The 12,430-nt window shown below is 46.7% G+C and overlaps 1 protein-coding gene across 2 annotated transcripts in view; it reads left to right on the forward strand.

Moving 5' to 3' along the window:
* The first annotated feature begins 5,323 nt into the window (after positions 1-5,323).
* The window catches only part of bcor (BCL6 corepressor), a 31,134-nt gene continuing 24,027 nt past the window's right edge, over positions 5,324-12,430 (forward strand). For both annotated transcript variants that reach the window (XM_028022554.1, XM_028022555.1), the window contains exons 1-3: positions 5,324-5,603; positions 7,321-7,402; positions 8,225-11,356. In XM_028022554.1, coding sequence (XP_027878355.1) covers positions 7,400-7,402; positions 8,225-11,356 — 3,135 coding nt within the window. In that variant the 5' untranslated portion in view covers positions 5,324-5,603; positions 7,321-7,399. The remainder of the gene's footprint in view (positions 5,604-7,320; positions 7,403-8,224; positions 11,357-12,430) is intronic.

The following is a 12,430-nucleotide window of genomic DNA, read 5'->3' on the forward strand; positions in this document are numbered from 1 at the left end:
TCTTATTTCTCTCATTACTGAAACAGGTGGTTGCAGTTAAAGTTGAGCTTAGCATGCTGAATGTTGGCGTTTGTGATGGTAGGACCAACTAAAGGCTTCTTCAAAATGCTGTCTCTGTGGGTGGATTAGGTTTTATGGTCACTATGGAAACTTGGTGGAGATGCCAGCAATTCTCTAGCAGTGATTTGGAAATGTCTTCTACCTTGCTTCTTGGTACTGTGCACCATACACACAGTCGTTACCTTATACACCAACGTAACTACAAGTCCTGGATTACTAATCAGAAGAAGTTAGAAGAAACTGATCTACTCAAAAGATTATAAACATGCAATGCAGGATTTTGGTTAAACGTATCTTTAAAGAGATTGTTTTGTGCCACCATTAACCTTTGCTAAAAGCCAATTGTTTCTTAAATGAACGAACGTCCTTAAATTAAAGGTTGGGTTTTTCAACCGGCCCCTAAACACGTTTATCAAAGGCGCCACTGCCAACAAATCTGTCCGTGTCTGTCAATTTAGGTCGACCTTCAAGATGTTAAGTTTTTCCCTTCTTAATCCTGGCACCAGAAGGAAGATTTGTTGTTGTTGTTGTTGTTGGGAAATGCCAGCTGCAGGGATTGGATGTGAGGAGACTACAAAGGCTGTAAAGAGAAAACCTAAACCTCCCCCTAAGATTGCGCTCGGCTTCACCGGCCTCGCTGTGGCCTATCGGAAGATTGATTTGGCAGAAGAGCGCTGATGACATGCATACCTCCCCTCCTCTGAAGCCCGTGCAGGCACAGTCTTGATCAAGGCTTTTGGTTTGTTTTTAGACCTCGGTGCCTCGGGCATCGCTGACGAAACCCCACGGATTTTTTTTTTTCTTCTTTTTTTTTTTGGCAGCGCAGTGGGGAGGTAGCCAGAGGAGTTTATTGCACCACGTAGCCTTCAAAGCAGGAATGTGCTATCTGCCGTTTGGCTGGAGTTCATGTTGGCTGCAAAGCTTTTGACCTGCCGTTCTGGGGCCTTTTTATACAACAGAGTCAATAGGCTGCCTATAGGGTTCCCTTCAGAATTGATCACGTATACCTGTTTTTTGGCTTGAGCATCAGAAATACGGCGTGTGAGGGTTTTTATTTATTATTTCAACCAACAGTAAAGCTACCCTGAACTTTTCTCCCTGTCTGATTCTAATCACCCCAAACATTTTAAGGTGCCTGTTCACCGCAGGAACGTTTTCTGGAATACAGGGCAGTTTTGTTGTTTTTTGTTTTTGCTCTGTTGCTCTGCTCTACAGGAACCAGGGCTAAATCAGATAACCAGGGTAGAAAACCTTTGAAAACAGCTCTGTCAGAGAGGTAGTACTTTTTGAATGTCTCTGCCCTGAACTACGAATGAAGTTGTTTTACCCTGGCTGTTTGGTGTTCACGTTTTGAACAACCAAGCTACTTATGCAAATTACTTCTGTGATGACTGGCGATGCAACGTGGGGGAAATGTCCCTCCTATTAGAAAGGTCTGGCCACCTCCCATGACAAAACTTCTCCAGAAAAGGTTCGGGGTAATTACAAGGACAACTACCTTTGGTTGCTTTCATCGAGCGAGTGTTTGCCCTGAAAATGACTTTTATAACTGTTTCCTGTACTGAAAAGGACCCAGAAAACTAGTCTGGTTCCTGAAGAATAGATCGACCCTTTCAGTTTAGAAAGTATTCATCGGCCGCCTTGTTTAATATATGTCGGATGTCATGTGGAAGTATTGTTCCTATAGCATATCACGACAGCGAGGCCAGCTTCTGAAAAAAACAAAAAAGAAAAAAAAAAGCGTCAAGCAAGCTCCGGTAAATGCCGGACGACTTGTGCATGCGCATCTCTATTACAATCGTGTCCTTTGGTGGCATAAAGAGCCATTTAGTCCCCCATTTGGCCCGCGATGAATAGAGCCAGTTCACTGGCCGCCACCCGGGCCCCTGTGACAGCACCAGGGGTGGAGGCGGTGCGACGGGGGAGCGCACAATGCCTCCGTTGTTGTCGACCGTGACGCCGAGGGGTAGGGATTGAACCGAGCACCGACTTGCGTGCGGCTGTGTAGCGGGCTCCGGGGAGGACGCATGCAAGCGGGCCCCCCTCACTTGTTTACAACTCGCTCGCTAATAATGTGACAGTTGAAGAGCCGCCGCCATCTCCCTCCAGCAGCTTCTCCCCCTCCGTGCGTGGTGCGCGCGCGCGTGAGTGTGGACGCGCTCCACTCTCCCTCCCTCCTCCCCCCTCCCTTTTTTTGGCCCCTCTGAGCTCCCATCTAAAAATGAGAAACAGCTTGTCAACTTTTCACAGGGTCTTCATTGTGACGATCAGTCGGACCATTTGGCACGCGTCAGCCTGATAATCAATAACAATTAAAATTGTGCCGGCATTCTGTGCGCCTGAGCTTCTTGCTCATTATAATGCGGGGTGTCGGCGCTGGTGAGAGTGTGGCCCGAGGCGGAGGGGAGTTTGCCGCCAGGCAGCACTTCTGCCCCTCGCTCGTGTTGTATTTTCCTCCGATTTGCTCCCCACTGCTTTCCGTTTTGTTCACCTGCAGCGGCGTGCGCGAGTTTCCCTTTTCTCTCGTGTGTGTCCGTGTGTGTGTGTGTGTGTGTGTGTGTGTGTGTGTGTGTGTGCGTGCGCGCGTGCGGCCGTGCTCGCGTTTAATCCATGTTTATCCTCACCCCACCCTCGTCGCTGCGGAGATTATCCTGCGTCACAGTGCCTTTTTTTTTTTTTTTTTTTCCTGAGCTGATCGGAGCTCTGCGCTTCACAGAGCCTGCTGGCAGCGCTCCAAGGACAAAGAGCGAGAGGGCGCGCGCAGTTAGACCTACATTCCCCGGTCTGCCGTTATTCTAACGAGCTTTAAAGCAGGACACGGCAAAACGCTGCTCGTTTGCCGCTTATTTTTGCTCCGCTCGTGTATTCCACTTGGCGATCAGATCCCGCCAGTATGAAGATAAATAAGGCTCTAAATTGTGGATCGCACGCATGAGCGGCATGCGCGCGCAGGGGACACACAAAGGGCCTCAGCCATGCAGGAGGAGATGATAAGCGGAGCCCGGTGTTTGTTTTTGTTTCCACACCGCGGGTCACTGAGAGTTCAAGGCGCTGTCACCAGAAGGAAGAGACAAAGAAAAATAAGCATTGTGTTTTTTCTTTTCTTTCTTTCTTTCTTTCTTTTAATCTGTCAGTTTTGAACTTATCGGTTTTCCGCGAGAATCAGCGCAGAAATCCGAACCTAATTATGTCCATAAAGGCTGGTGAATGCTGCAGCCCCCCAAACCCCCCTGCTACTTCCTTCAAACCGCCGCCTCCTCCTGCCGCTGTTGCTGCATGCTGCTGCCGGCCGTGCAGTGACGGATTGGTTGGCCCTCGGGAGTTGTTTGTTGCCCCAAACTATTCTTAGCTGCAGGGATGGGCGTCGACGCGCTCCCTTTCCCTCCCTCCTCATCCCCCCCCCACATACACACCCCTTCATCTCAGGTCGCTCCTTCCTCCCCGTCCGCTCCACTCGTGGCGCGGTATTATGTTCGGATTTGGACCCAGAAAAATCCTCAGCCACCAGACTCACTGGCTTCTAACTGCAGGCCCGTTTGATATCTGACACCCTCTGCAGGCCCGCAGCTCCCTCTCTTTCGCTGCCTTTACAGGCTCCACATTATTGATGTGAATGTTAGAGGGTCAATATTTCCCGACAAAACCAGCGTTGCTCGAAATAAGTTGGACATTTTAAATAAAAAAAAATGGCTCACATCTCACTTTGGGGATAAATTTAAAAAAAACAAACAAAAAAAACACCTTTATTGCTCTTTTAAATTTGTTCTTTATTTAAAGTTTGGGTTAACTGGGACATTATTTAAGATCACTTAATTTTTCTTTGTATTTAATCATGTGACGATTTATGTAATTTTAGTTCATCGTAAGAAATGTCGCCAAGACTCCAATAAATAATAGACACCAATAAGAGGACTAGTTATTTTAGTTTGATGAGGGTAATAAGAGTCATCTGGCAGGTTTTTTAAGTAGCTATTATACAATTACATTGAATTATGCACGAGGTTTGAGCATTTTTATGATAATTTATGTCAAGAGTTCGAGGAAATACTTAATTGAAATGAATATTTAATACAAATTAAATAGTCCAAGTTTGTTTACAGGTAAAAAATTGGAAGTAGGACGTGACAAAACAGCAAAGTGTCAGTTCGGATATTGAAAGTGTGGGTGCCGTTCACAACAGGAGCACCACTGTAGCACCACGGGTCATGTTCTAGCTGCCTCGACTAAGGATTATGATAAGAAATGCGGGTTTATGACTCCAATAAATAACACAGGAAATCAGGAAGTCGCTTATTTTGGTTTGACTAGGCGACCCAGTCTGCCATATTCCACAAATGCCCCCAAATCGAGATCAAAATCTAAATAAAAGAGAGCAGGATACTGTGAAATTTAAAAGATGTGACAAATGAGCATCTTTATAATTTAAAATCATTGTAACTTGTAGGGGGTAAACACTAAGAAGGACAAACCAACATGCAAAGGTTACACGACAACGCAGTTTATTTACAGGCTTGCCACGGGAAGCGGCTGGTACGAAAGGAACAAACTGACCCAAAGCCCTCATGTCTGCAGCTTTCCATTTCGAAACCATGTATCTTAACACATTCTAGACTTTAGATCATCATTTGTCAAAGCAGGAGCTGCAAAGAAAGTCACAGTCGGAAATGAAACAGATGAAATCAGGAAGTTTCTCCCTCCCCTCCTGATTAATATGTTTATTGTTCTGTGCTTTAAATTATCCTTATTTTATTTTTATTTATTTTTTAAATCACAGCTTCGCTAAAACGAAAGAAGGAACAAAATAAGTGAATGGCTGAAGGTTTAGTTTAGATTTTGATTGATTCCTGGTGTTCTGCGCAGACTTGTCAGCGCACGAGGAGCCGTTGCCTGCCAGACTCAGACACAGAGAGAAAGTGTGTGCATGTGACGCTTCACGCACGCAGCACAGGAAACTGGAGAGAGAGAGAGAGAGAGAGAGAGAGAGAGAGAGAGAGAGAGAGAGGTGATTTCTCAACAGCGTCTGCGCTTTCGGAACGGAGCCGAAACGCACACGTGGCCCCACGCACACGTTCATCCCGCGCCAGAAAAACTCACGCACTCACGCACGCACGCACGCGCGCACAGCTCCGTTTCGGTTCCGTCAGATGCGGATGTTGTTGAAGCAGAACGGACCGACCAGAGCTGCTGGGTGAGGAGAAGGAGGGGGTGGGAATGTAGAAGCGGAGGAGGAGCGGGGGGTCTCTCTCTCTCTCTCTCTCTCTCTCTCTCTCTCTCTCTCTTTCTCTCTCTCTCTCTCTCTCTCTCTCGGCAGGCTGATTAATGTGCTCCGGGTCACCGCAATAAAAAAAAGTGGTGTGCCAGCGGCGCGGCAGCGAGGCGTTTCACCGCGATGATCGAGGAGTCGAGCTTCTCTGCTGCTCTCAGCTCCGGAGAGCTCCGCGGAAGGCTCACTCTTTCTATTTAAAGCAATTGCTGCCTCTCACTTTGCTCCCGTGGAGGCTCTTCCAACCGGACTGCCTTGCAGAAATACCCACATACTGAAGGTAGCGTTCAGACTTTTAGCTCAAGGGGAAGCTGTACTTTCACATCTCCTCGCTGCTGTTTTGATGAAGCCTGTAGAAATTTGGCAAACCACTGAGGGTGTGAAGATGTCACTTAAAGGCTCATAACTGTTCAGTAATCCTGCGGTTTTGTCACTTAGCAGATTTATGAGTAACTAATTGCTGTCTTTTCCACTGGTGGCCTTTTTTTTTTTCTTTTTTTTTTTAAGTTGGAAGTATGGCTCACTGCCCAGGGCGGCAACAGATTCAGCTGCTGAGGTTAACCTGAAATCAAACAAATCTGTACTTTTCTTAACAGATCAAATTATAGCTGCACAGACCAGTAGGCCAGATAAAATGACGATCATTTACGAAATTTATATTTTTTAAAAATTTAAAATGGATTCAATTTTGTTCCCATTAATTGAATCCATTGAAACTAAGGCCTCCCACGATGTTCACTCTACTAACGCATCGACTAACAGCAACATTTTGGAATTGCGTCATTTTGGTTCTTTTCAAAGCTACCTTCAACATATTTCCCCAATCTTTTATCTCTTACAGTTCTTCAAGTAAAAATCAGATCTTTCAGGTCAGAGGCCCAAGTAGTACGGAAGTTAGTATTGGCCAGTAAAAGCTTGATTAGTGCTTTGCTAAAGTGCACAGATGTTGGAGGCATGACAAGTAAAAATGGATTGAGGTTTGTGTAGAGAGCTGCCACTGATCTGTCCCAACCCCCAATCTCCAGTTTGCTCTCCCATGAAAACGTGTCATCTTGTAATCAACTTACAAGGACACCTTTTAGCAAGTGTTTGTTTATATTACCGCATCAATGCAAATACAGATGAGGAAAAGGGAATCTTTCCACTGCAGTCTCTTCAGGCTGTGCAAATCTAAACTGTGTGAGTGAAATCACAGGTTCAGGGAGCCAGTTGTGGAACTTATTTCAGAAATATGTAGAAACATATAATCGATTTTCTCTGGACTTATTTCAGAACGTTTAATAATACTCGTACACTGTAGTGTCTGACAAGAAATTCAAACTTATACAAACACGTCAGGATTCAGGGACATTTATTTGTGCCTTGATGGGTTTCTTTTTTTCTTCTCTTGCAATTTGTTTTTTGAACAAAAGTCTTTTCACTTAAATCTTCACCTGTTTTCCTGCTATGCTGTTTCAGCCTGAGTTTGTTCCCCTCTATATGTGGCTTCTTTTCTCCTACACGCTCTACCTCCGTGCGTGTTCTGGTGCGAGGGTATTGTTGATCTGAGGCTCTGTGTTGGCGGGTGGTAAATGGGCTCCCGCCGAAGTGCTCTGCGATGCATAATCTTCCCTCGCTCTGCTGGCTGAGGCAGCCGAGAGAGCAGGTCAAAGAGGGCACAGAGAAACCGGTGTGTGTGTGAGGGGACGTGACTGAATAGACTTGGCCCCACAGGGCTCGGCTAGCGAGCCCCGCTTGGGGGACGCTGAGAGGAGGTGGGGGGCGCTATAAGGATGAAGGGGTGTTGATGGATGGGAGGGGGCAGAGCTATTGTGGCTGTCCGCTTTGCATTTTCACCCCGTCATGTTTCACTGTTTTCGGAATGACGCTCAAGTACAACACACTGTCTGTTTGAGATTTTATGAAATTTCAGTGGCAGTGTCATGGAATTGTGTCTGCAGTGTGTTCATGTGGCAGAGCCAAGGCGCTGACTGCTAACTGTTTGCTCTTCTCCACAGGGCAACATCTGTTCGTGATGTCGATGCTGAGACACAAACTAACCTGGCACTAAGACGAGGAAACGACATCACACAAAATATGGCAAGTTCCTGTGGTTGTCATTTGTCACTTTGAGAACAAAATACATGGTTAAGGTCGGTTGGTTAAAATCTGAATGGACCGCATGTAAAAAAAAAAAAAACAAAGAACAACAACTGTCATATTTTAATCCTTTTTTATATTTAAAGGTACTAGCCAGACTTGCTAAATTAAGTTAGTCAGATTCACATTAAATATAGTAAGTCATATGTCATAGTCAGTTTCTCTATTTCTTATTATGTAAAATCTGCCCTCATAAACGCAAGCACATGCCTCTGGTGACACCACAAAAGGCATAAAGAATCTGATCAGAGTTCATTTCCTACATCCCAATTTTTTCTTGTTTTTCTTCCTTATTTGTGTTTTTAATCACATTATTTCATTCTCAGGTGTTTACTGTACAGCTGCAGGAAAACATTTGAGCTTTTTGGCAGAGCATTGCATGGACTTCAAAATTTGTAAATGTGTAACCTCAAAAATTTGTGTCCAAAAAATGAAAACTAATTTCTGAAGAGAACAAGGAAATGCCTGGAATGGGACTTAAAGCTTCTGAATCTATGTTGAAATCTCTCAAAAGTCACTGGTCGCCAGTAGAGCTCACTGATGCTAGGTGGTGGACTCCATTCTCCTCCCAAGTACAAACAGTAGCATTAGCATTAGTCCTTTTTAAGAGAGTATTTTAGGAAATCCTTAATTGAAATCCATACTTCATTACAGCTGTGTTTAAGGTATCTTTGTATTGGAATAAAAACATTTCACTAAATAGTAGCTGTAAGTGATTAAACTCAACTAAATGCATTTTTTTTCTTTCTTTCTTTCTTTCAGGTGGATGCAAGGTTGACGCCCCTGGCTGCGATGGGGCTTGACCGAAGCACTCTGATACACGACAGCCTCCGTCTCCATGGTGGAGTCGTATACCCAGGGATCAGAACCCTCTCAGCGGAGAAGAGCAGAGAGACACCCACTCTCCCACTCGCCTACAGTAGGGATGGTCTCCCAGAGCTAATTTACAAACCCGACAGCCCCCTGGACAGTCGTAAGCCTGCAAATGGTTACCAGAGCCTCTACAAGGGCAGCCACCCAAGCCTTCACAAGCCTGTGTTGGTTACTGGAGCTGAGGGCCTTGGCTTGGAACGGCGAGTAGGGCCCGGAGAAAAAGTGTCAGAGCTGGGGCTGGCTGGGGCGGGTGGCAGCTACCTCCGCATGCCTTTGCTAAGCCCATACCCGGAAGCAGGCATGTATCCCTTTATGGACACATCCAAGTATGCTGCTTTGAACATATACAAAGCCTCCCTGCTCACCCAACCCAGCCCCTACCTACCCCAGCACCTGGCCTACCCACCCCTGTGTGCAGCCCGGGGCGCCAATGTTACATCTGCTGCAGCTGTTTCTGCTGCTGAGAGGCTCTACTACATGCCTCCTTACCCTCCATCTCCCATTTCTTCTCCTCTGGTGGCCCCTCCCATGAGGATTCCTGCGGTCACAGTGACCCCCACTTCGCTGGTACACTGCCAAGACAAAGGGCTCGGTGTTACATCTCCGTTTTCACAGCAGCTTCATCAACCCTCTCCTCATCCTCAGCACCATCAGGCAGCCATGGATAGAGACCGTTCTCCGAGCAGGAGCAGCAGACCAAGCAGACCTCCGTCCAGGAAGGGCACAACCAACAATAGCACCAGTAGTACCAGCACCAGTGGCACCACTGTCGGGAATAATAGTCTGCCTGCTGATTCTTCCCACATGTCCTCCCGCCTCCCCCAGCCTCACCCTCTGCCTACTCTCCTTGACAAAGCACTGGATTTGCAAAGGCCAGTTGCCAGAATAGGACAACCATCCGTCTCTTCTGCAGCTGCAATATCTGCATCCTCTGCCTCTACGCAGTCCATTGCTCACCCTTTTTCTATTAGCAGCATGGCATCAGAGCAGGCCTCCTCTGCCAGACCCAGCCCCCACAAACCCAGGTCACGAGATGGGACCTCTGAGAACAGAGGTGCAGGAGTGGAAAAAGTATGCAGCAGGTCTCCTTCATTAGTCAATTTTGAGAGGCCAGCTAACCAATCTCAACCAACCAAAGACTCTGCAGAGAAGCCTCTGGATTTGTCCGGAAGAATGATTGAGTATGCGCTGCCTGCCAATGGTTTCTCAGTTAAGATGGACTCTGTGTCATCTGGCACCCGTTATGGACTTCCCTCCGGTCGAGAGCTTCTAAATGAAAATGTATCCCTCTCCCCTTCCTCCCATCCTCATTCTGTGGTCTGCAGCACTTCTTCAAAGGTCTCAGAGAGACCAGAAATGATCAGCACTTTACACTCATCATGGGTTGTACCAAGCCCATCTCCCTCACATGCACAGCACACGTCGGGTTTGCCACCCTCTCCGAGGTCAAATGCAGACCTGGGCCTTTCACAAGCCAAAGGCGCCTCGCCCTCTGTCATCAAGAACAAGGGCCTAGAGAGGGTTCTCCCTCAGCAGCGAAGCTCGTCCTGTCCAAGGATTGGAGAGCCCAACCTCAGTGTTCCCTCCTCTCAACACTCTGGCTGCTCTTTGATCAGCAGCTCCAGGGCTCTTTCCCCGAAACCTAACGGTGAATGGGTGAAACACAGCCCCAGCCAGTCAGTGCATCACAGAGAGGGAACAGAGAAGTCTGCCCAGACGAATAAGAGAAGTGAACCAACTCCAGACCTGTCATCATACAAGAGGCCATGTTTGGAGAATGGTCACCCTCCTCCCCACCTTTTTCTTTCTCAAAGTGAAGCTTATTTGAACCACAGCTTGGCTTATGCTAACAGATATCTGCAGTACCCCATCCCTGATGGCTTGGCGCTACACTCCGTCCCAATTTCAGGGAAAGGCCCAGTGTACCCTAACCCCGTTCTGCTTGGCAACAACGGCCTTTACCCAACCCACTTGGCTGGAAAACACCCTTTAACCTACCCAAATCTCCCAGCTGGTCCAGGCACAGAATACCTCACTTATAACTCACAGGAGATGGCCCATCCGCTGATGCAGACACTCTCTGACAGCAAGCTGACAGACAGGGCAGATGCAACACTAAAACCCCGGGGACAGGACAGACCACGGGGAGCTGTCGAAGAAGGCGGGATCCACAGAGATCACAGTGCTGGGAAAGAGACAGGCGAAGGCAACCAAATGAAGCATGATAGGGAGGTAGGCGTGCAAGGACAGGGTGGCAGTCAAAGCAAAAACCTCCCCTCATCTGCGGCATCCAGAGAAAAGATTGTCTGCATTGACCTTGTACACTCAGACACAGATATCGAGCCTACTCCAACAGTCTACAAACAGCCTTCTGCTGAGACTAGCAACAAGGGGAACCAAAATGAATGTCATAGCAGTCAAAACCTGACAAACACTGACAGTGAGACTAAACACCAAGCACATCTAAGCCACTCTGGACAGACCCCCAACCTGAAGGTGAACAACACTGATGGGCAGCAAGAAGCTTTATTTGGGAAAGGAAAGATTCCCCAGGAAACACCCTGTCTTGTCGAGGTATCAAGGACGTCCCAGACCAGACCAGAGCTCTCTGATGCAGAAGAAAGCACAGAGGAAAGTAGCCCCAGCCCAGACCCTGGGGATCAAGATCAGAGCACTTTACGCTGTGCCCGCACCTCAGGGGAGCGTAGCTCTGGTAAGGACAAAAGAGATGGGGGCAGCTGCGCTCCTCTTGCACAGCACAATACAAATGCAGTAAAGGAGTGTGAGAGGGAGGCTGAAAAAGAGGACAATATTGTTGATCTTGGGGAGTCCCAAGCAGAGGGAGATGATGAAGAGGAGGAGGACGAAGGTACCCAGGCTTCATCTAAAAACTCTCGTAGGTCCAGCTTGGCCAAACGGATCGCAAACTCCTCTGGCTACGTTGGCGACCGCTTTAAATGCGTCACCACAGAGCTGTATGCTGACTCTAGCAAACTGAGCCGCGAGCAGAGAGCATTGCAGGTAAGTCCACAAGTTTATCTTTACACCACAGATTGTATTGGGTTGTTGTCATGTCATGACCAGACATTTCAGACTTAAATGTATAACCACACGAGAATAAACATCCAAGGGCCACTGCCTTTATTCCCTTTGCCTGTTGAGCAAACCTTGCATGAACTTTGCAAACTTTGCATTTACGGCCTGTAGAGAATAAATTGTCATGCTACTGTCTTGGCCACTGGTTTGATCTTCCCCTTTAGTTTATCATTGGCTTGATTTCAGACACTCTTTCAGGGATTGTCGGTTCAAAGTTTAAACAGGACCGCCATTTTTGTATGTTGATTACCGAGCAGCCATCGTAAAGGTTACTCTGTGTGTGTTTGTGACTCCGTACGTGCCTCTCCTTGTGTGACTGCCTTCAGGCTAAAGCATGTAGTGCTGACTGTGCTATAGACAGTGGATTCAGAGCATGACCGTGACAACCTCAAAGATCACATCGCCTTTGGCTGTGCTTAACCCCAAGTTTAGGAGACATAGGGTTCTTGCAGGATGCTTAACAACCAACAGCTGCCATTTTTGGGGCTCGTTTAAAGCTGTGGTTCTCAAACTGTAGTCTAAGTGGAAATTATGGTGCTTTGGCTGTCTTTGATGGTTCTCTGATAAAAAAAATATTAGTATTCATTTAGTAAATGTGAACAAACTGGCTTCTTATACAGTTTAATTTACCTCTGAAGTCAAAACCTGGAACCTGAGATGATTTACTAATTGATTTTCCCAGTGATCAGGACAACTGATATTAGTAGTACAGGAGCAGTGATTTTGCTCCTTCAAATGTTGTAGCAATATGTTCACCAAAAACGAAACATACTACAGATCGTGAGAAAGAGTTGATAAGCTACAAATACTCAAAAGTACAAATAAAGAAAGGTTTGTATGCTGGACGGCCTTATTAAAAGTAGCAGTTTGGGTAGGTGAGAATCTTGACTTTCACACAAAGAATGACCATGTCTTGGGACTTTTCTATGAATTTGTCTACAAATTGGGATGTTAGAACTTCTGAGCAAAAATGAAATGTCGATTGAAAATGCCGTTTAA

Source organism: Xiphophorus couchianus, chromosome 7, assembly GCF_001444195.1.
Source record: "Xiphophorus couchianus chromosome 7, X_couchianus-1.0, whole genome shotgun sequence".
Taxonomy (NCBI): Eukaryota; Metazoa; Chordata; class Actinopteri; order Cyprinodontiformes; family Poeciliidae; genus Xiphophorus; species Xiphophorus couchianus.